Source organism: Melospiza melodia, chromosome 8, assembly GCF_035770615.1.
Source record: "Melospiza melodia melodia isolate bMelMel2 chromosome 8, bMelMel2.pri, whole genome shotgun sequence".
Lineage (NCBI taxonomy): Eukaryota > Metazoa > Chordata > Aves > Passeriformes > Passerellidae > Melospiza > Melospiza melodia.
This window is the reverse complement of record NC_086201.1, coordinates 16,110,515-16,131,477: the sequence shown is the minus strand read 5'-3', so window position 1 is coordinate 16,131,477 and position 20,963 is coordinate 16,110,515. Positions and strand designations below refer to the sequence as shown.

General features: G+C 43.3%; 1 protein-coding gene across 2 annotated transcripts in view; it reads right to left on the bottom strand.

The window, feature by feature from the left end:
* Nucleotides 1-20,963, bottom strand: part of LOC134421272 (unconventional myosin-X-like) — an 89,512-nt gene that overhangs the window by 43,280 nt on the left and 25,269 nt on the right. The window contains exons 6-17 of one of the 2 annotated variants that reach the window (XM_063161969.1): nucleotides 18,392-18,516; nucleotides 17,080-17,093; nucleotides 16,375-16,459; nucleotides 14,763-14,866; nucleotides 13,297-13,426; nucleotides 12,336-12,454; nucleotides 8,607-8,753; nucleotides 7,808-7,908; nucleotides 5,866-5,932; nucleotides 5,318-5,410; nucleotides 1,622-1,690; nucleotides 666-748 (exon numbers count right to left, since the gene is read on the bottom strand). In XM_063161969.1, the coding sequence (XP_063018039.1) occupies nucleotides 666-748; nucleotides 1,622-1,690; nucleotides 5,318-5,410; nucleotides 5,866-5,932; nucleotides 7,808-7,908; nucleotides 8,607-8,753; nucleotides 12,336-12,454; nucleotides 13,297-13,426; nucleotides 14,763-14,866; nucleotides 16,375-16,459; nucleotides 17,080-17,093; nucleotides 18,392-18,516 (1,137 nt within the window). Of the gene's footprint in view, nucleotides 1-665; nucleotides 749-1,621; nucleotides 1,691-5,317; nucleotides 5,411-5,865; nucleotides 5,933-7,807; nucleotides 7,909-8,606; nucleotides 8,754-11,411; nucleotides 11,551-12,335; nucleotides 12,455-13,296; nucleotides 13,427-14,762; nucleotides 14,867-16,374; nucleotides 16,460-17,079; nucleotides 17,094-18,391; nucleotides 18,517-20,963 lie in introns of those variants that run through there. The other variant, XM_063161971.1, reaches the window with a different exon arrangement.

Genomic DNA, 20,963 nt, shown 5'->3' with positions numbered 1-20,963 from the left:
GGAGCCCAGAGGCAATACATGGACTGTGGTAAGAGGCACATGGTAGAGTTGCTGCTCAAAGACTTGTAGGATCCTCTGTAGTATTAAATGTCTTCCTCCTACTAGGCCCTGCTTCTGTTTCCCAGATCTTGCTCAAGATCAAAATTAGCTCATTTCTCTAAGATCATGTTGCAGCTCTGGGATATAACATTAGAGTCCATGCCCAGTCCCACAGCAACAGCTCACTCTGGCTCAGGATAAGGACAGATGATTTCCACTAACAAGCAGGCTGGAAAACAAGCAGCATCTGTACAGAAGCTGGCAACTGACAGCATGGCAAAGAGCACTGACTCATTCAGGGGAAACTTTGCCATTGTAGGTATAGAGAGATAAGAGGAAGGAAGAAAAGGGAAGGAAAAAGGGAAAAAACCAAATTGCCAGGAGAGATGTCTGTCATGCTGTTAAAGCTCTTTTTAAAACTGGGACAACATGAGTCCTGATTAAATCTGTGCCTCATCTGACTTCTCCAGCTCTGCTTTCTTCTATCAGGACACTTCAGCACAAAGAGAAGAATGATTAAGAATGATGCCTGATGCTCTGGCAAAAGCAACTGCTTTCCTTGGTCTGGTTTATTACGTGAATGCAATTATTTCTGCCCAACAGATGTGGCCTCCTGACAAGCATACCTGCTGTCTTTCAGCATGTTTAAAATGTCATCACGAAAGGTGTCTCTGTTCTTCTCCAGAAAGCCTCTGACATCATACAGCACCTGCAACACAGACACAGCCACTAGAGCAGCACCATACAGATCATGAAGTCTTTCCACATTTACATGCCAATGTACAAGGCCTCCAGCAGAGCTACACAGGAACACTGCAGGCATATGCCAAGATCTGAATTTCTGGGGTCAAAGAGCTACAGAGTTCTGCAGTTCCTGGCAAGAGAGGGGCTTTTAGCCATCAATTAAAAAACACAAAAAAAAACCCTAAAAAACAAGAGCCACGTGAAACAGCTGCAAAGATTTTCCTGGCAGGAGAGGGTCTGTGGGGAAATCCTCTGCAAGGTGTGAGGTACTCTGTTCACTTCAGGAGAGTGAAGAGAATGGCCACCCAGTGCCCCAACTTCCCAACCACACGTGCTCAGCAGATTATTCTGGGAGGAAATTAGTCCTTCTTTAATGTGCAGGTGTCCTCCCTTGACACACCTTCATCTGCTTCATATCTCTTCACAACAAAGAGCAACATTTAACCTTGAAGGGTCAGGAACCTTTTCCTTTCTGCAATAGGTATTCAGTCTTTCCTCCTCCTCAAAAGTCAAATTTTCCTTGTGACTTTTCCTTTGAGTTTTGTTTGTTTGTGAATGTCCAAGAAAAGACAACAAGGATACTAGAAGTAAGGAGTTTATCCCCCAAACAAAAAGTTACCTGAGAAACTCAGGTATACTATATTCTCCAAGTTGGAGAATATAGTACTGCAGAGTGACATGCTATTTTAAGCCCATCACACTCGTTGTGCTTTGGTATGGGACATTAAATGTGTGGAAACACACAGATCAGAGATGTTCTTGGTTTTTGGAATCTAGAATTGAGGACCTCAAGTCCATAATATACCAAGCATCTCACAAACACATCATGAAAACCTACCTCCCCTGCATAATGTCTTATGCCAAACTGATGGTCTGTCACCCGAGGCTTCACATAGTAGGGGTTGCTCTGAAATGAAAGAAAAAGAAGTTGTCTTATAATGCTGGTATAAGAATAGAAAGTCAGTCAGGAACTCTGCCATGACTATGACAAGGCTGGGATGGGCAAGGACCTTTGCTCTTGCAGAGCCCGACCACATCTGCTGCAACTGGCTGCAGCCACATTGCAAATATGCTACTCAAATTTAAAATGGAAATATCCAGCCCTTCAAGGCATTTCTCATGTGAGCAAGGGCTTGCAGAATCAAGGCTGCGGAGGCATGCCATGGATGAAATGTTAATTCTTGTGTGTCTGACACCTGAGGAGACTGAGCTCCACACAAACCATGTGGTGCAGGACACAGGATCAGGATGCAGGGAAGATGGCAGCTTTGTATAACACCTCCACACCTTTTCTTCATCAAAGAAAATAAAATACCAATTTACTGTCTTCCTCTTTATCTTTCCTTGCACTTCTCTTCCCCTACATTCAATATTCAGTTTTCCTTTCTCTTTTTCCTCTGTCATTTTCCCTCTCCTTTCTCTGTTCTGTGGAAACCATTTTAATTGATTAAGAGTAGCCATGCTGTTCTAGACCAAAGATCTATCCAGCAGTATTCTGCCTCTAGCATTGGCTATGTAGGAAAAAGTAAAAACAAAGCAAGTAAATCATACTTTCATCCTAACATTCCCTCAAACTCTAATTCTTTCTATGAGGCCTGCCTAACTAGTAACCCCAAAGAGATTTCTCTTTGAAATACTTGCTCATTCCACAAGTGAACCCCTGCAGACTTCTTGTATCTGGAGTGTCCTTTCACAGGGAACTCTCAAACAACTACATGTGTGGAACTAGAGCTGCTTGGATTTAAGCCTGGCTTCCATTAGTGCCATTAATCTTCTACAGGCCATGTGTGACTTTTACACCCATCACACCCACCCAAGTCACCTTGTCTCCACACTGCAGGTCCCTTCAATGCAGTTTTCTGTAGCACTGAAGCTGTACCAGACCTGCTGTTTACCAGTTCTGACAGAAGCTCTCCACGAGTGGAGGGGTCCCATGGTGTACGTGGTTCAAAGTGAAGGTGATCTACAGACTATACAGTTCCATAGCAATGTTTCTACTTTTACTGTTAGTTTCCTGGCAGCTTTCACTACTTCTTTTGGGGATTTGTATTACTGCTGAGCCCCTTGCTGGTATTTCCATCACAGCCTCTGTCAGGGTCTCACTCCTGAAGAGCAACAGTCAGTTCAGAGGCCATCATTTCAAAGGTGAAATCAGGGCTCTTTTCCTTCAGGTACAGTACTTTACATTTATCTATTCTGCTTTTCATTTTCATTTTCACTTTACAACGCAATCAGTCTCATGAGGCCCCTCTCAGACCAGCCTTCCCTGTGAGTCAGCAGAAATCCTCAGTGCTTGTCTCACTTGTAGGCCCTCCTGTCATTAAGGTAATTGACCTTTTACATTCTGTGAATTTACCCAATTGTGAAAACAGAACTACAAGCCTATAGTTTCCTACAACACTTTCTAAAAATTAATATAATCCCCCACCTCCTCGACAAAAGTACTAAGAAAATTTTAAGTAACATGTTGCATGATGCTGTTTGTAATTCAGCTCTTTCATCTCCAATATCTTTTAGCAGTATTTAGCAGGTGGGCAGCTTCTGATGCTGATAATTTGTTAGTGCTACTGAAAATTTTTTCATGTGTTTTTCTTTTCACACTGATCCCATTTCATTGCTCTACCCTTCCCCCATACAGTCATCTTTTTCCAACCACAAACTTCCCTGCCTCCCACTCCAAATATGACTGCTACTGGATCTCTCATGTGGATTGGCATCCTGTTCTCCTCTCCCTCTCCACCAAGCCCTTATATTTCACCCATGCTCACAACACTTTTGGTTCCTTCTGCTATCTTCCCTATTGCTCCTCTCTCCAGTTGTTACAGAGGTCATATTCTCTTAAATCTCAGCTTTAAGCTTTTCCTCCTTAAGACTACAGCATTCCACAGAAAATACAGAGAAGAGGGCTTGTTCTCCTCAGGCTTCCCAGCAATGCTGGCTGGATGTCTTCCAATTCTCTTCCAGCCAGAACTAGAGACTTTAACTGGTATAAAAAATGCTTTTGCCTTCAGCAAATGCAAGTCCTAGAGCACTCTCCACTGTTCCTCCCTGCACTTATAACTCAGCCTCCTCCATCTCCTGCAAGCTTCCTAGGGTTCCACGTTAACTGCTATTGCCTCAAAGCAGACAGAGGTGACACTATGGACAGCTTAATGAGAAGGCTACTCAATGCACAGAAATCACCAAAAATAGCAGCCAAAAATGTAGTGGGGCATAAAGGAATGCAAAATAATACTGGCAGTCTCATGCTGCTGTACAATAAACCACAGGTACCTTCTTACCAAGGGAACTGCATTCTGGTCTGATTATTTATCTCAGAAAAGAATAGAGAAAAAAATATGTAGACAAATTCAGAAATGAACAGCAGAAAGAAAGAGGAGCTTTGAAACTTCTCCATTTGGATACAAACTAAAGAGTTTGGGACAGTTGAGAAAGAAAATTCATAACAAGTGATACATTAAAAATATTCATTAGTTCCATATTAAGAAATACCAACAACTGTTTTTTAAAAATAAGTTAAAACAGGCATTCTCACATTTCTTGACCTGCAAGACAAGGCAAAGCCACAGTGGACAAAATTGAAGGTCTTGATTTAAGCCCAAGGAAAGTATATATTTCCTCAGAGCTGTATGTAGCCAACCAAAAGTCATTGTTATTTCTTCTAACTAAGTAATGAGTATTACTAGCAGAGTTACAGTGCATATATGAAAAATGAGAATATCTGCATCTGTGCCAATTTTAAAAATTCAGATAAAGGATACAGATTTGTATGTTTTTGGGCTTGGATGAAGCCTGAATTAGATGACTAGAAAACATATCTGCTGACAATGCTCTCACTGAAGTAGTTAATTATTCCATAAGTCCATGCTACAGGCTTTAATTTGCTTTGTTTTCAGTCTATTTGCTATTTAGAACAAAGTGTTGGCTGTACCAGAGACAACAAGGGATTGCTACAGTGATCTCAGTGGGGTTTCTGTGTCCCCAGGATAGCTTTCTGACCTGCATGAAAAAGTTCCACTACTGTGTCCAGAACACAAGACAGAGGATGAAAGAATTTAATTAATTAGGAACAATAAGAGAGCTTTCATTAAAAGTCATGAGGCAAAAGCCGTCCCCAGCCCCAGGAGACAGATTTGACATGCTTTGGAGCAGACTGCTGTGAGTCAGCTGGCAGGAGAAACCCACACACACTGTACAGCCACATCCTGTGCCTGGGGTGCTGCCTTGTGTCCCGTCACAGAGCAGCAGAACCTGACCCCATCCCCTCCTGCAGAGCCAAACCTCCTGTGCCCCCGGCCTGTGGAATGCACGCTCCCTCTTCCCTGTGTGCACAGGAGCCCAGGCTCAGGTTCCTTTCCATATTACTGGTGTTCAGGGCAGCCTTATTAAACACTCGCAGGTTCGGGCCTAAGGCGTTTTAAATTTACTGCACAAAGCACATATTTTACATCAACAAAACCTTCACTTTAGGTTTTGAAATGCTGATGGGGCTAACATACTGATCATTTGCCTGCCAGGTTATTTTCTTACTTACCATATGCTGGCTGTGAAGTTTTTCCAGAAGGGTGTTGTCTGTGCCTTTGGGGAATCGACTCTCTTCATTCACCAAAGCCAGTAGACCTAGTTTCTACAGCCAAACAAGAGACAAGCTTTTACAGTCAGCAAAAGCTTTCACTACACAGCACCAAGCCAAGAACTGGAGATCTGAACAGACCATTGAGCAATAACCCTTGAGCTATACCCAGCAAAACTCAAACTGAAAGCAGAATTCTGGACAGTTAATGCATTCAGCAAGCAGATCATAAGTGGAGATTGTTTATAGAAAATTCACATTAAGGTTTTACTTGAATGCTAATCCCTGTCTAAAACTATGACCCCCTTCCTAAGCTTACTCTCAACAATACGTTTTCTTGCTTTCTTGAGCCAGAACCACGGGTAGAACAGCTCATACATTTGCCAGGTCACTATGGGAAGAGGATCTAAGCAACTATCTGCTTTTAAAACCAGGAAATGCCAGGGAAGATCTCAAGACACTCAGGAGTCCCCACTGATCCCTAGAAAGTGTCACAGGTAACTGCTTACCTTCTCAATAAGGTCCAGGCACTCTGCATTATCCATCCAGTCAATGGCTTCCCAGTTTATCCCTTCCCTGATAGACAAGAACAAACAGAACAAAGTTGTGAAATGCAAGATCCAATGTCTTGGGGTGTAGAAAAGCAGAAGTAACTGAGCCTGGCAGCTGTCCCAGGACTCAAGGTGATTTGCAGGAATTAGGCTTTGTTATGGCTTATGGCTGAGGAAGATGAATAAGGGACACAATGAACTGCTAACACAAGGAGATGGAAATAAGAGCCAGCCTTTCTTATCCACACCAGTGACATAGACTGATGCTTTTCTTATAGTCATTGAGCAAATTTCACATGAATTTTAAGACTGTGCTCTTTCTGGAGTGAAAAGCAGCAGCCACACAGTGGTGATGATGGACAGTTTGCTACACAGCTTCAAGAGGCAGCTGCTGACCCACCAATCTGGAAAGCAGGCCTGAAGCACATCTGCCAGAAGACTGAACCACAGTTCACAGGTCCACCAGGAGAAGAGACTGGAGAGAGTTTTCAGGGAGAGTTTTGAAGAGGATGACACAGACAAGCTTTGGCCTGTCGTGCAGGGAGCCTAGAGGGTGGCCCTGCATCTTTCGGAATAGGAGCTGATGTAGGGACAGTAGTGCAATAATGTGCTTGAAAATCACCCATGACATCCTGTAAATGCTGAATGGGCTTTTCCCCCTTACCATCTTCTTATACTCCCATAATACAGGATATGCCTATTTTCAGAATTCAGAGAAGCCTAGAATAAATCTTAAGAATACAAGGAAGACTAGAGGCTATGTGTGAAGCTACTTAGTGACATTCTGATAACGCCTCCTTTCAGGTGGAGACTAACATTTTGAAGATAGTGGAGCTGTTGCCTTCAAAATGCTTCAGCCCAGGCTTCATACTTTATTGTTCAAAGCATCAGGATGAGATACATGAACCTACTTACTAAGCCTGAGGAAGCAGAGCTTATATGGTGAAAGATGAGCTTTAAGTATATTGCCTTAGAATTATTTGATATGTAGTCAATTAAAAAATTTCACTCAAAAAAAATCTTACTCCTTCCAAAGTTCAGCCACAGAACTTAAACTTCTATGCAACCATCAGGAAAAAATCATTTGTCATGATGGCACCATTTTTAATACAAGATTCCTGCAATGGTGGAACTGGTCTGAGAAGTGAGCACATAAATAGCCTTGCAATTTTGTAATCTTTAGAATTTAATGAATTGCCTATTCAACCATCTCACTTTACAAGGCTGCTCTCATTTGCCCTCACTGACCCTATTCAATTCCTTCATTCACAAACATAAAGGCTTCTGTTTCAGAGCAACAACCGAAGTATTTGACTAGCAGCCTTCTCTAGAAGCAGAAATACTCTAGAACATCACACGTACTTCACAAAATACAATCCAATATGAAGCCCACAGAAGAGGAAAAAGCTGTGCAGAAGGTCCCAAGCTCAGCCTGATGTTAATCTTGCTAAGGAAAAGAGTCCTTTTCCCAGTATAGGAACTTCTAGGACAGAAGGAGCTGTCAGATATCTCTCCCTATCTTTAGGGAATTTCCTTTTTGTACACCAGGATTCCATCTGCATTACACCACCACTGCCATGGATAAATCATTAGCAAAGTCAGTAACACACCCAGTGACCATGCAGTCTAATGGGTTAAAGCCCAGGAACTTTCCATTCAGCTGAGAGACAGAAGGAAATCTGGAATTTCTGCACACTACAATGGAGAATGCTTTTTCCTGGAGACAAGTGACTTATGCTGGCAAAGCACATGGACAATGCTTAACAAGACACATCCACGGCCAGGGTTGTACTAAGGTCTCTCCTGCTTCAGTGGTAGGGACTGAGCAGCACAGGAGGAATGATGTCCTCCCTCCCAGTACCCATGAAAGCAGTGGGGCCCCACTCCCACTGTGTGTCACCTGTTGTACTCCAGCTGCTCCAAGGAGAAGATGTGTTTGTTGAAATATTCCTGGAGTTTCTCATTTGCATAGTTAATGTTAAACTGCTCAAAACGATTCACCTGCAAGAAGAAACAATTAGCAAATTTTACATTCTTGTTCCTGAGCTCTAAAAGAATCTATAGCAGCAAAAGGGAAGGTGCCAGGCTTGGAGTAAAGGCAGAGAACATAGTGGTGTCAGGTGGATATGAGGAGGACAGTATGGAGAGGTCCACTAGAACAGCTTTTGTAGCCCATGTAAGGTTAATTCAGTAAACCTGATTCATAGTAAAGCATGCCAAAGACAATTATGTTTCACTTCTTGGAAGAAATAAATTCCCTAACAGTTAGGTCACAGGGCTTTAACTTCTGTGAAATATCTGAGTAGTCACTCTATGACTGTTCAACACACATCCCACATCAGCTGTAGTGAGAAGCATCACATGCAGGATTCTCCACACAACACAAAACAGATGTAAACAAACAATGTACATGTAGGATTTGGAGAGTTGGTTCACATACAAATAAAAAATTCTGCATTATCTATCACAGCAGACCTGCTTAGGGTCTGTATCACAAACCTTGAACATCAGCCTCTATGAATATGGCTGGCAGAAATGGGCAGCTAAATATATCTTTCTGCTTTCAGGGGAAAGTGGCAGGGTAGAGATTCCAGAATTCCCTATGCTATCCTTACCAGGATGCAAACCCACCAAAGTTTCTTCCAATATGCATCAACATCTCCAAAACCAACCCACCCCACAAAAAACAAAATCCTGACCTGAAAGTTCTCGAAGCCAAAGATATCCAGGATGCCCACAGACTTAAAGTTTTCCTTGCCTTTGATCTTTGTATTAATCTTGCTAATGAGCCATGAAAAACACTGGGAATAGAGTGCCATAGAGAGGGAATCCCTGGAGTCAGCTGCCTGTAAATACACAGAGAAAAAATGAGTCACAAAGAAAAGAGAAGACATAAGGGCCACACGAATCTCTGTGGGACTTCAGGTTCCTCCACTCCTCTTCAGGTTTCTCAGCCTCTGTACTGGCTGTGTACAGTGCAGTATTTATTAGTAACAAGTTTTCAAATAGCCAGGCCACACACAGACAAGCCATAATCTTTGGGTAACTGCACTTGAGAGGGTGAAGGAAGTAACAAAATCAGTGACATTTTTTGGAACAAGTGCTGGGACAGGGAAGGTGACAAAATACCTCACAACTAAGCCCACAGGAGTAATTTGTGTCACCTGAGCCAACATTTGCAGTGACAGGCAAGGTATCTCGGTTCAGTACTCCTAGCAGAGCTGTCAAATGGGTGTCTGCTCAGTTTTCAAAAAACTGGTAGGGCAAGATTTAATAGAATATTCTGTCACCAAGTTACCCTCAAAAATTCCCTTTCCAAAACATTCCTGCAAACAGCATTATCCTACCAGAATCCAATTAGGCTGCCCAACAGCCAGGACACATGCCCCAGAAGTTCATGGGTTGAAACTTTGCTGCAGTTGACCCAACATCCCATTCAGATACCACAACCAAGTGTCACACATGGGAAAAATAACTTAAATTGCAATCACTAACAGGCAGGAGATAATTGAGTGTATGAAAACATGTAGATGAACATCCAAAATCAAACTTTTCCTATCTTAAGCAAAAGCCTACTACCTGATAGCTGCACAAGGGATGGGCTGGTTGCATATTTTGGTAACACTTGGACACACAAAAGAGGCACACCTTAAGTCCTCCAATTAATAAAGAGACATGATACAGAACCATAAACTGGGAGTCTGATGTCATGTGCTGTCCTTCTGCACATACACTATTTAGAATGGGAAACCAGAGTTTAGGGTTATGGAAAGACAAGAAGGCCAAAAGTAAGGGTCCCTAACAAGAAGACATGATCTCAGAGGACAGCAAAAGGAGCCAGGAGAGAAGATGGCAAAGATCATGACTGGAAGAAAGATGCTGGAAGTGGGGAAAGATCCTAGAGATCAGAGACATGGAGATAAATGTCAGGGCATGCCCAAGGACCTTGGCTGGTAGTACGGAGACTGATAACTGCAACTGCACAATATAAACCCAGACAAGCTTTTGCCCAGCCCTCTTGGACAAGCTGCAAACTCCCAACTGAGAAAAGAAGTTGACATCTTGAGAGTTCCAGAGAATGTAATGCTGAGGGGCGAGCGAGCCAGTACATTAAATAATCAAGTACGGTGAAAGCTGTAATCTTGTCATTTCATAAATAAACTGCAGTAAATAGATTGCAGGTTGTTTCCCCTGTCTCACCTGTGACACCAGCAGGGAAATTCCTTCAGTAGGCCAGACCAGCAATGACAGATCTTCCAAATGCACCCGAGCCCCCTTCAGTTTTACAACCCTAAATAACATGAGCTCTTTGCTAATGGCACAGGCAGGCCAGCTGTTTCTGATCCCTTCCAGTGTCTCACAAACTTCTGAGGCCCAACCTGCCAGATCTTTCTTTTCACCCAACCACACTGGTTTTCTCCTCCTTTCTCTTCCTAGGTACTATTTCCTCTTCAGCAGCTCAAAGTTGACACAGAATAACCTCCCTTCTCAACTAAAGAGATCATTTCAAAGCATGGGCACACACGCCTTTTCTGGCTGTTTCTTCTCTCCATCAGATGATCTGCCTTATTGGTTGGGACTAAGAATGCCCTCAAGGCCATGCCTCTGCAGTGTATCTGGCTACACAGTAAGCTGGACACATTTTCCAGGAACAGGACCTCCCCATCCAGCTGTAAGCAATCACTTTCCCCACAGTATGGCTCAAATGAGATTCTCAAAGGCGCCTTTCATCCTGCCAGCTTTGCCTGCCTTAGGCCAGTTCATCCCTTCAGCCCACTGAAATGTCAAAGCTCAGACGGGTAACGAGCCCCTTACATAATGAGAAATCCCCAGCAATGCTACCCCACAAGTGGGAAAAGGTGGGTGCAGCACTTAGGGCTTAGGCAGGAACAGCCTTTACAGGCCCAGTGTTGAGTGCAGCAGGCTCACAGCTAAATGGCAGCATCCACTTGCTATCACAATTTTCTTGTGGCCTTGGTACTTCACTGGGCTCCAAGCAGTAAGTGTGGGGCCCAATACACACACATGTCAGGAACAGCTATACAGCAGGGGAAGCTCTGTTCAGGGAGACTCTGTCAATTCTGCAACTGCATGCCATTGCTGTGGACTGCATGAAGTGCCTCTGGTATTATCTGTTATCCAACCTTACACACTGCTAGAGAACGATGTGGCTTTTTTAGAATAGACAGCTGACAAGAAAACTGTGGTGTCTGATATTGATGATATCTACCACAGACTACAGGCTGGAAAATATTTTTCACACAATTTCACTGCAAAGAAAGGTCACAGACTATGCAGAAAAAGGAGACCATTTCTTAAAGGCAAAGCTCAGTTTGTGATATATTAGCATGTGTGTCTACAGCAAGAAAATAAGCAACTACGCTACCATAATAAGCATTGCTGAGACTTCAGCTTGAACACAGTGCCCAGTTAGGGACACTCCACTTCTTAAAAGATGTGGGAAAACAGAGACAGAAGACAAAGAGATTTAGAAAATTACTTACAAGGAAGCACTGAAGGAACTGGATTGTTTAGCTTAGAAAAGAGAACACCACATGAAAAACTTCACAGAAGCCAAAGCTTGTAAGGTGGACAGCTGGGATGTCAAAGGTAATCTAAATTATGAGGAAAATCTTTTCAACTCCAGACTCCACTGCAGCTAAAGCAGGATACTTAAAGATGCTGTGAAATTCCTTCCATGGGAAATCTGAAGGAAAGTTAGACAGACATCCATCAGAGAGAGTCTAGTAACTCTGGCTTCTCTGCCAATGTAGGCGTTGGATTGATAACCCTCTGCAGTCTGTGCCAGCACATGATTTCCATTACAGATGTTCATTTTGCTATAACATGGTGCCTTTTCCATCCTAGTAATAGTACTCCCTGCCTTCCAGTGCCTTGCATTTTATTAATGACAGAGGATTTTCTGCAGTTATCTGTGCATGGCCTAAAACACCAAGAGTGCCCTCAAGTGATCAGCAGCACCACAAGAGCTGCATGTCAATTTATGTGATCCTCCTTTGTGGTTGTAGGGATCCAGAAAGAAGCTGCTGTGGGGTAACAGCCCAACTGCCAGATATTTTGTGGGAATTGTGTGCCAGCTTTTACTTTCCAGTAAACACAGCACAGCCTGGAAGTTCTGCAGGTTAAAGCACGCACACGTGCAATTACCACAAAGCATCTGGTGCACCTTCTGCATGACACAAGTATGACCAGATCCTGGTGAGTGAAGGTGACTTAAAACCAGTATTGTGCAGGTGAACTCCCCTGTAAAGCCTGAAAAGCAGAATCAACACTGGGACCTGAGCTACCAATAAGGGCAAAATACCTGAGAAACAGGAGGCCCTAGGCTGGAATGGGTGACACAGAGGAAGACTCAGGGCCTGGAGTGCAGAAGTGGCAGAAGTGGAAGCACGCATTGGGACACTTACCTGCTCCACAGTGAGAGGGGAGCTGATCTCTTCCCCACGCAGAATCATGGACCTCTGGGTCAGCACTTCAGAGAGCTGAAAGGCGTCCAAGCCCAGGAGGTCACTGGCAACATTCAGCACTAAAAGGAAGACACACGTTTTTCTCTTGCATGGATCCCCATCACTCATAGGGATATTTTTGCAGCTCAGTGAGGAAATCCCAGGGACTTCTACAAAAGAGGTGATTAAACTCCAGCACAAAACACACTCCCTCTTACTTGATTCTCTTGGGCATACCCAAAGCTGTAGGCTCACATACCCAGTCTGAGGCTCATGTGCCCATTACAGAGCACAGTCAGGTACTCATGTAAGTCAGCCTTCCTGCTGACAACAGCAAGAGCAAAACCGTGTGCAAGACTCAGCACCAGCAAAACACTGCCTAAGAAGACATCTTTTTGTAAAAGCACAATACTGCAGTCTGAGCATGGGATTGCTAAACTTGGATGTTGAGAGGCAATTAATTTACGACTTGAAACACTTGTAATACATTTTTATTGCTTGTGTCTGTTTTGGGACTCACTTTGCAGACCAGCTGAGATTAAATAACCGTAACAGAGTGCACACTAGCAACTGCTTCAAATGAAGATGGGGGAAAGGCTCTAACAGAGCACTTTTATCTCAAACTCCTTCCTGATCTATTTCTTCCATTTCTTTCAATTCTAAAGAGAAACTGTGAGGCTGTGGACTCTGAGAATATCAAGGAGCACAAATGGATCACAGGGCCACAGACCAACTAAATCCCACTGGTACCCAGGGGCAATGCATCCTGTGGCAATGTTTCTGTAGAGTTCAGCTACAGGGAAGCTGCTGGTGAGGGTACTGCAGACCAGCATAACAGAGAGAGAAAGGAATAGGGAGAGGGCTTTATTGGGCACCTTATGGGGCTTTGCATGGTCTACCAAGTTGCTAAGGTCCTACTTACCTGCTTTTGTTGTAATCTGGGCCCCACCAGCTGTCATGAATTCAACATTTCCCAAATGAAGTGTGCCAGAAAGAAGCTTGAAGATGTCTCTGATTTCCTCAGTGCTGAAGTCCACCACCTTCATGGCAGTCTGTGCAAAACCAAACAGCTAATGTTAGCTGCAGGTACAGCCAGGTACAATGCAACCACTGGAGCCGGGCCAGGTGTGTGTAAGATGTAAAACTCAGAATTACAGTCACCACGAATTCAAATGAAATGGGATGGCACAGCACCTCTCTGAGCTATACATTTGTCAGTGATCTTTACTGTCTCCCATTCATTCTTACATTTACTGTATTGCCACCTAAGGCAGGTGGGCATTGTCCCCATCCTCAGGTTGCACTTTGCTGCCACCACTGACAGTCTGTCACAAGAAAGAGAATGTTTGTGCCTGTGTGAGGAAATCCTACCCTGAACACTGGCAGCACAGGTTACAGATGTTACTGGATGGCTTCCACATTCTCACTTATTTTCTTCCCTGAAGGATGGATCCATATAAGATACTTAATTTACTCTGATCCACATAACCCTCTTAATTCATTCTTAGTACAGTAGATTTATGCAGCAAGACTTAAAACCAGGCTTTCAGCATTAACTGTTAGATGGTTGGAAAGAGATTATCAGATAAGGAGGAAGTATGGCACATTCCCTCTTAATGCCTGCATGTGAGCCAGAGTTTTTGGGGCATAAATTGACTTTGAGAGGTAGGGCCCAGCCTTCATGCATGCACCCTGTCAGTGGGGGACTCTGGGCTTCTAGTTCCCTTCTTTCCTCCAGCATCTCTTCAGTTGAAGAATAAATGCCATATTGCCATTGAAACTTCTGCTGTGCGGTGCCTCCCTCCCTTAAATCACACCCAACCAGGAGGTACTGAAACCCTAAGCTGACTCTACTCATCTTGCCTATCTGGTTTCACCGACATTATTAAAGCCTTCAGGCCAACAAGTGTTATCAAATAAAACATGAGTTTGCACATTCATCCTGCTAATCCCTTAACCTCTGATAAACAGGTGTCTGTTAAATCTCTGTGATATTTCAGAATAGGGGATTTGCCCAGGTGATATAACTTCACTGGAATATTTCTGGAGAACAGTACCTTCAGGCCAAACTCTTCCCTTTCCAGTGGTCAGTCTGAGGTTCCCTGAATCAGGCTATCTAGGAAGCTCCCACAAACCATTATGGGGTGGGGTTCTGCTCCCCCAAATTTTCTATCATTCTAAATTATCACTCATATTGACTGTTTTCCAAATCCCCCCACTTCTGTACACTAAAGCCACTTTTTGAGTCTCATTTTAGCTGGGTTTTGGACTTGAACACCAAATTCTGGTTTAGGGCAAATCAATTCTGCCTGTGAGATCTAGACCATGCAGCATGTTAGTCCATTAGCCTGTGCCCAAAAGTTCAGGAGGAGTTAGGACTGGACTCACCATGACCTTCCTGAACATCTCTGCATCATTCAGGTTCTCATCAGTCACGCAGCCAGACTGGTTCAAGTAGTGATAAGTCTCTGGCTCACACAGGGAGAGGCTCTCTGCAACAGGAGAAAAAGAGGCAGGGGAGAAACAACAATTCATTTAGCAACCAGTCTTTTAGTTCATAGAAGAGGAAGGTGGGAGGGTGTGCTGTAACAAAGCTTGCAGATGGTATGCAAAGTAATTTAGAACAGTCAAATCCCAAGCTGCAGAGTCTCAGAATAATATCTCAATACTGAATTGACTCAAGAAAAAACCTTTTAATTCTAGCTCCAAAAGTGTACAGAAAAATAGTCTTAACTGTATATATATGGTAATGACCTCTAAATTAGATATCATCACTTGACACAGAGTTCAGAGAGTCACAGTCCGATTTCTGAAGACATTCGGTGCTAAGCAGCAGTTAAAAACTGAGCATAGTTCACAAAACTAAATGTAAAACCAGAATTAGGACTCTGTATATTTGCTGTGCAACCACATCTTAAACACTATCTGCAGATTTGATCCCCCATTTTGAAAAGAACATTGGAGAATTAAAACACCAATGGAGAAAGGAGGCAAGGATTGTCAAGAGCCAAAACCACATTACAGATGGGGAGCTGAAGCAGCCTGGGATACAAGCTTGGAGAAGTAGATGGGGAAGAATAGCAAAGATCTGCTGAAGAAAAGAATCTGTTTTGTATGTTATCCCTAAGCAATTGATAATAACCATGATCCCCACTATTTTCCTTTGCTTTAGATTAATCTCTGAATTGACCTAAGCAGCCATTCCTGCACATACCCCCTAAAACTGAAATCCTACTCCCTCCTACTCTGTCAGGCCCAAATCTTCCATCTGATTATCCTAACACACAGAAACCAAAAGCATAAAGAAATTCCCCAGGCCCTCAAAACCAGAGTACAACTGTAGCATGTCCCTGCCTGCCTATCTGACCTCTCCAGAAACACCATCAGTGCTCAGCAATGCCTGGGACAGACACACACAAAAGTTGTTAGGGGGATGCTGCACTACAGAGAGGGTTTGTCCACAGGCTGCAGCTGCCACTTCCTCTGTGTGCACTTTTTCAGACCCACCCCTCTTCCCCTGGTACAGAGCTATAAACCATTTGTTCAAACACAAGACATGTTTTGTGTAGTACTCTAGTACCTTCACTACATCGCTTGTCTTTGCAATTCTTCTCTCTACTATTACCTATACTGAAGATTTGTTCTAAAAATATATCTATCAGTCCATCCTTTGAACTCCCTGAACAGCTCCCACCAGCAACTGAATCAAGATTCTTTACCCTTCCTCTGCCTCTAGCCAGTTACATCACCTCATCACTTTGCACATACTTTTTCCTTCAGCACAGAATGCCTGAAGTCTTTTCTCATAAGGAATTTTTGTCATCCTCAGCCTCCTTCTCTTAACTCTCCTTTCTGTTTGCCACAAAATCACCACATTGTTGGCCTTCAAGAAAAAGCTACATATCAAGTACATGAACACTCCATGCTCTAACTCACTTACACCTGCTTCACATGTTGGACTGGAAACAGCACAAAAGACATATCCAGAAAATGAAATTACCTTTCTCCTCCCCGCTCACACCAGCTAGTAGAGCATAAAAGATGTGGTAATTCCGCTCCCCAGGGTTCTGATGTACCACCCTGTTCTGAAACAAAGAATACAAGAGTAGCCAGCAGAAAAAGATCAGACTTGTGGTTGCAAAGGCCAAGAGAGGACCAGGATACAGGTAAATCTCCAGGGCCAATGCACAAGAGGGGCTTCTTGCTATTTAATTATGGTTTTGTCTAAGTAAATTCTATATCAAGATCTTTGTGGCTGTGCTGGGCATACACATTAACAAACTGAACTTTGTCAGTTCTGGCCCTGCTCCTCAGTGAATTCCCAACTCCAAAGTAAACTACATCCAATCAGAGATGCCTGCATTTGGAGTTGTACCCCATGTGCTTCTCTGTGGAGCCGCTTTTCCAGGTACTTCTCTCTCCCCTTCTCCTCAGTTAACAGTTCTTTCTTGGATTCTTTCTGTTACGCACAGAGTTTATCAAAGATGGGAGAACAGGCTGTGATAAATACAGCCTGTATCTATCACACAGAGTCTCACAAAGAGGCTGCTCTGCCTCTTCCTCATCTGGGGCAGTTGCAGTAGTAACACAGGAGCTGATGCTTGCAAGCTGCAGTGCAGACAGCCTCATCCGGGAGGTGATCTGGCACTGCCACACCTTCTCTGAGGACAGGGCTCACCCAGCACTCAGTGGAGGTGACACCTACCTTTTCCAGTAAATCTGAATAGCACGTTAAGGAAAAAACATCCAAGTGACAGAAGCACAGATTTCTTGATGATAGGCACATTGAGATGAACCCTGCAACCAGCAACGAATCATGAAATAACTGACAGTTTGGAAAGCCAGTAGAGTGGTTCTAAAATCATCTTAGATCATCCTCTCTATTCACTGTCCAAGGAGGTATGATGTGCCAAAGAGATATTTAAAAGGGCAGGGCCATGTAGAGCACAGATAACATAACAAAAGATGAGCCACATAAGGGACACCTACAAAGATTAGCGGCCACTCTTATCTGAAAGCCTGCATTGCACACAGCAAGTCTTGCATCAGTTTTCATTGCTCCTGCAGGAGACCACTATCTTAAATCTCCTCACAGCACAAAGAGCAGAGGCCAAACAATCCCAGTCTGTCATTTACAACAGCTGTAAATTCATCTGGCTGCTACTCCACTGCCAATTGGTGTGGTTTGCAGTCAGCAGCAGCTTTGAACACACATCAGGAAATGCAGCCAGGGCAGCTTTACCTCCCTCAGGGAGACAAAAGATGTGTCAAAGCCTTTGGGAGAGGAGTACCTGGCCATACAGGGAAGAAAGTCATCATGGCTCAACACAGTTTGACTGTGTCCAATCTCCACTGTCCTTCTTGTCCCTGGAACAGGCTCCCTACAGAAGTGGTCACGTCACCAAGCTCAACAAGGAGCATCTGGACAGTGTTCATAAGTCCTATGATTTCATTTTAGGTAGTCTTGAGAGGAGCAGGGAGTTGGACTTAATGATCTTTATGGGTCCTTCCCAAACTGAAATATTCTGTGATTCTATGACTAGGGTTCCAAGGTCCACTGAAGATGACAGCCCAAAACAGGGACTCATAATTCTCTTCTGCACCCAAATATTGTGCAGAATATATTTATTCTTACTTTGGCCTCACCTTTCTCAATCACAAATTCATTGGCAGAGCTAAGATAAATGAACAATTTTATGTGGAGCAAACAGAATGTAATCAACCTAGGGAATCCTCCAAGGTAGAAAATTCCAGGGTTTTAAGCATCGAGTGTTGAGATTAACGAAGTGAAAAGTCAAACTATGCCCCTACCTAATGCGGTACTGAGACAAAAGGTTCCCAGAGTTAGGTACTGCAGAGCCACAAAGCAAACACTTATTCCCTGTTTAAGTTGCAAATTTTCCCACTGTTGTAAATTGACTTTGAAGAACTTTGATGGGGGATTTCCTGACCTACACTGAGCTCGTCCTGGTCTTTTCTCACTCAATCCATTTCTGGTGCGCTGCAGAAAAGGATACAATCAGTGACTCGGCCTCCCTGGATGTGCCCATGTTGAGAGAAGTGCAGCTGGATGAACTTGCCAAAGCGGCTGGAGTTGTTGTTATAAACTGTCTTGGCATTTCCAAAGGCCTCCAGAATGGGGCTGTAGAAACAAGGCAATGAAGATATGATTAGTGATGGGATATCATTAAAACAAAGTGTCTGCCCAGTCTTTTGACATTTTTGCACGCTGTGTTCTGACACGAGAGATTTATTTGTTACAGCACCAGCCTGGACAAGCAGGAAGAGCTCAAGGGAAAGGAAGGATGGCAAGAGCAATTTAACAGGCTGATAGATAAATTTTAACCCTTTGGGATTGCAGTTAATTAAATCAGTCTCCAGTCTGTATGGGCAGCTGGTGCTCACACTGTCAAGGGCATTCCCCACCAGTGTGGCTTCAGGAAATGAAAGGTGGCAAGAGCAGCCAGGCTGTGTCCTCTACACAGCACATCCCATGAATACAAGTGTACTTTTTCAAGGATTTTCAGAACCATCAGACATATATGGCAAACACTCTGTAGCTTCAAACAACATACTTCTATATTCATTCTACCTTTTTCCTTCTGCCTTTGATAAATCATCTCTTAAAATTACAGGCAAACATCTTCAAATTAACAAACGGTAATAAAACAATGTGTTTGGTACTTCAATTTGGTACTGGAACACACAAGCCCTTGTTACCTAAATCTTGCTTAGGCTGATATAAGCTACATCGTTTCCAAGTGTAGGGACTATACACACACTATAGATTTGGAAATTACATTCTCAGAGAGTAGCATCATCATCCACTTCAGGTCCAAAAAAAAAAAAAAAAAAAAATCTATCACCAAACATCAGACCAGCCATAAATTGAAGAATTTTGTCTGCTGTTCACCTTCCCATGTTCAGAAAAAAACAGTTAAAATGCTTGGTACTTGCTTAACAGTAAAATGCTTGGTACTTGCTTAACAGAACAGTACAAGGGAAAAGCCTAAACCACTCAAAATGACACACAGAATCCAGGATCACAATATTCATTTCTGCAATTAAACCAATTCTAAAATAATCTGAAGGGCTGACAAGCAAGGAATCACAGAGATGCTGCAAGAACAGCCTGTATGTTTTCATGTCTAATTTTAAAACATACATAGTTTTAAACAAAAATTATTGCTGTTATTACCCTGAGAAATGCTGACTTTTAGACATCTCCACAGATCTATTGTGCAGTCCCACTGGAGACTGGGGCAGATATGGGATTATTCACAAAGTTAGTAAATACAGCATAAAAAATAACCACAACTAGAGACACCCTGGAGTTTGCAGAAGGCTTCAGGCCCTGCAAGTGTTACCTAAAGGAGAGCTGTGCTTAAGGAAATAGTCAACAACATTCAGGAAAATCCAGGCAGAATTTTTCTAACATCTCTTGAAACAATGGCTTTCAAGTAACAAGAATAGAAATGAAAATTCCTCTCTTATAACACACTACAACCATTGAAATGCCAGTTAGAGATCAGGAAAGTTCCTTGCCCTGGAGAATCTGAACTCCAAGACCCACACCTCTGAAACAAGTATGCAAATAAGGACACTGCACAGAAATATCCACACCACTGCCACGAATCAACAAAATTAACAGGGACAGGCAGGAAAAGGGACAGCAGGGTTATGTTATATGACCACCCCAGATGCAGTGAGAGTGCAGGAGCCAGCTGGCCAATCTTTGTGGCTCTAAATCATGCTAAATTATATACGAAAAGCACAAGGAAATGTCTTTATTTCCTAGTTCAGTTTGGCAATGGGCTCACACACATGAGTGCAAAGTCATTCAGGCTTAGGGGGGAAAATAAGGAGGAGGGAGTCTGAGCAGTGGCAAGGCAGAGGGTGGGGTGAGCTGGTTCAGCCAGGAATGAGGGCAGGGGCCTGGGCTGTGCCAGCAGCACATCACAGTGTGGCACCTGAGACAGAAGTGCACTGCAAGGTGGAGCAGCACATCAGGAAGGCGATGCTGGCTGCTTGCTGGGTGTGGGCAGGATGCACTAAAGCATTCAAAATAATGGGAACCAGTTTCAGCAGGGCAGCAGAAAGAGAAGTATGGAGTTCAGAAATACTGCACCATATGCAGCTCAGGATTCTGATGCACAGTTGAAGATAAAAAGATTTGAAGACTTGGGGGGTGAATAGCAGGAAAGGTGGTTATGCTGTGGTTAGCAGTGGCACCCAACATGGAGAAGGGAGCTTCAGAGTGAAGCAAGAAAAAAAAGCTGAAAAGTTAACAGAATTTTTAATGAACTGATGGATATTTTCAAGAAGGAAAAGAGACAAAATCAACAGTGCCAAAGGAGTTTTGAGAGCCTGATTTGTGAGAAATACCCCAAGTTGGAAGTTCCAAAACAAGCAAATTATAGAAAGCTGATGAACACTGTGTTTGCAATGTCGTCTGAAACTGAGAAATAGTACAGTGTTGTTCCTTGGTATGTGCTGGGCTGCAAGCATGAAGATCCACCATAAGTGAACCTGAGGAGGGCCAATATCAGAGCAAGTGCAGCTGAAATTCAAACACATGAGGCAGGGTCC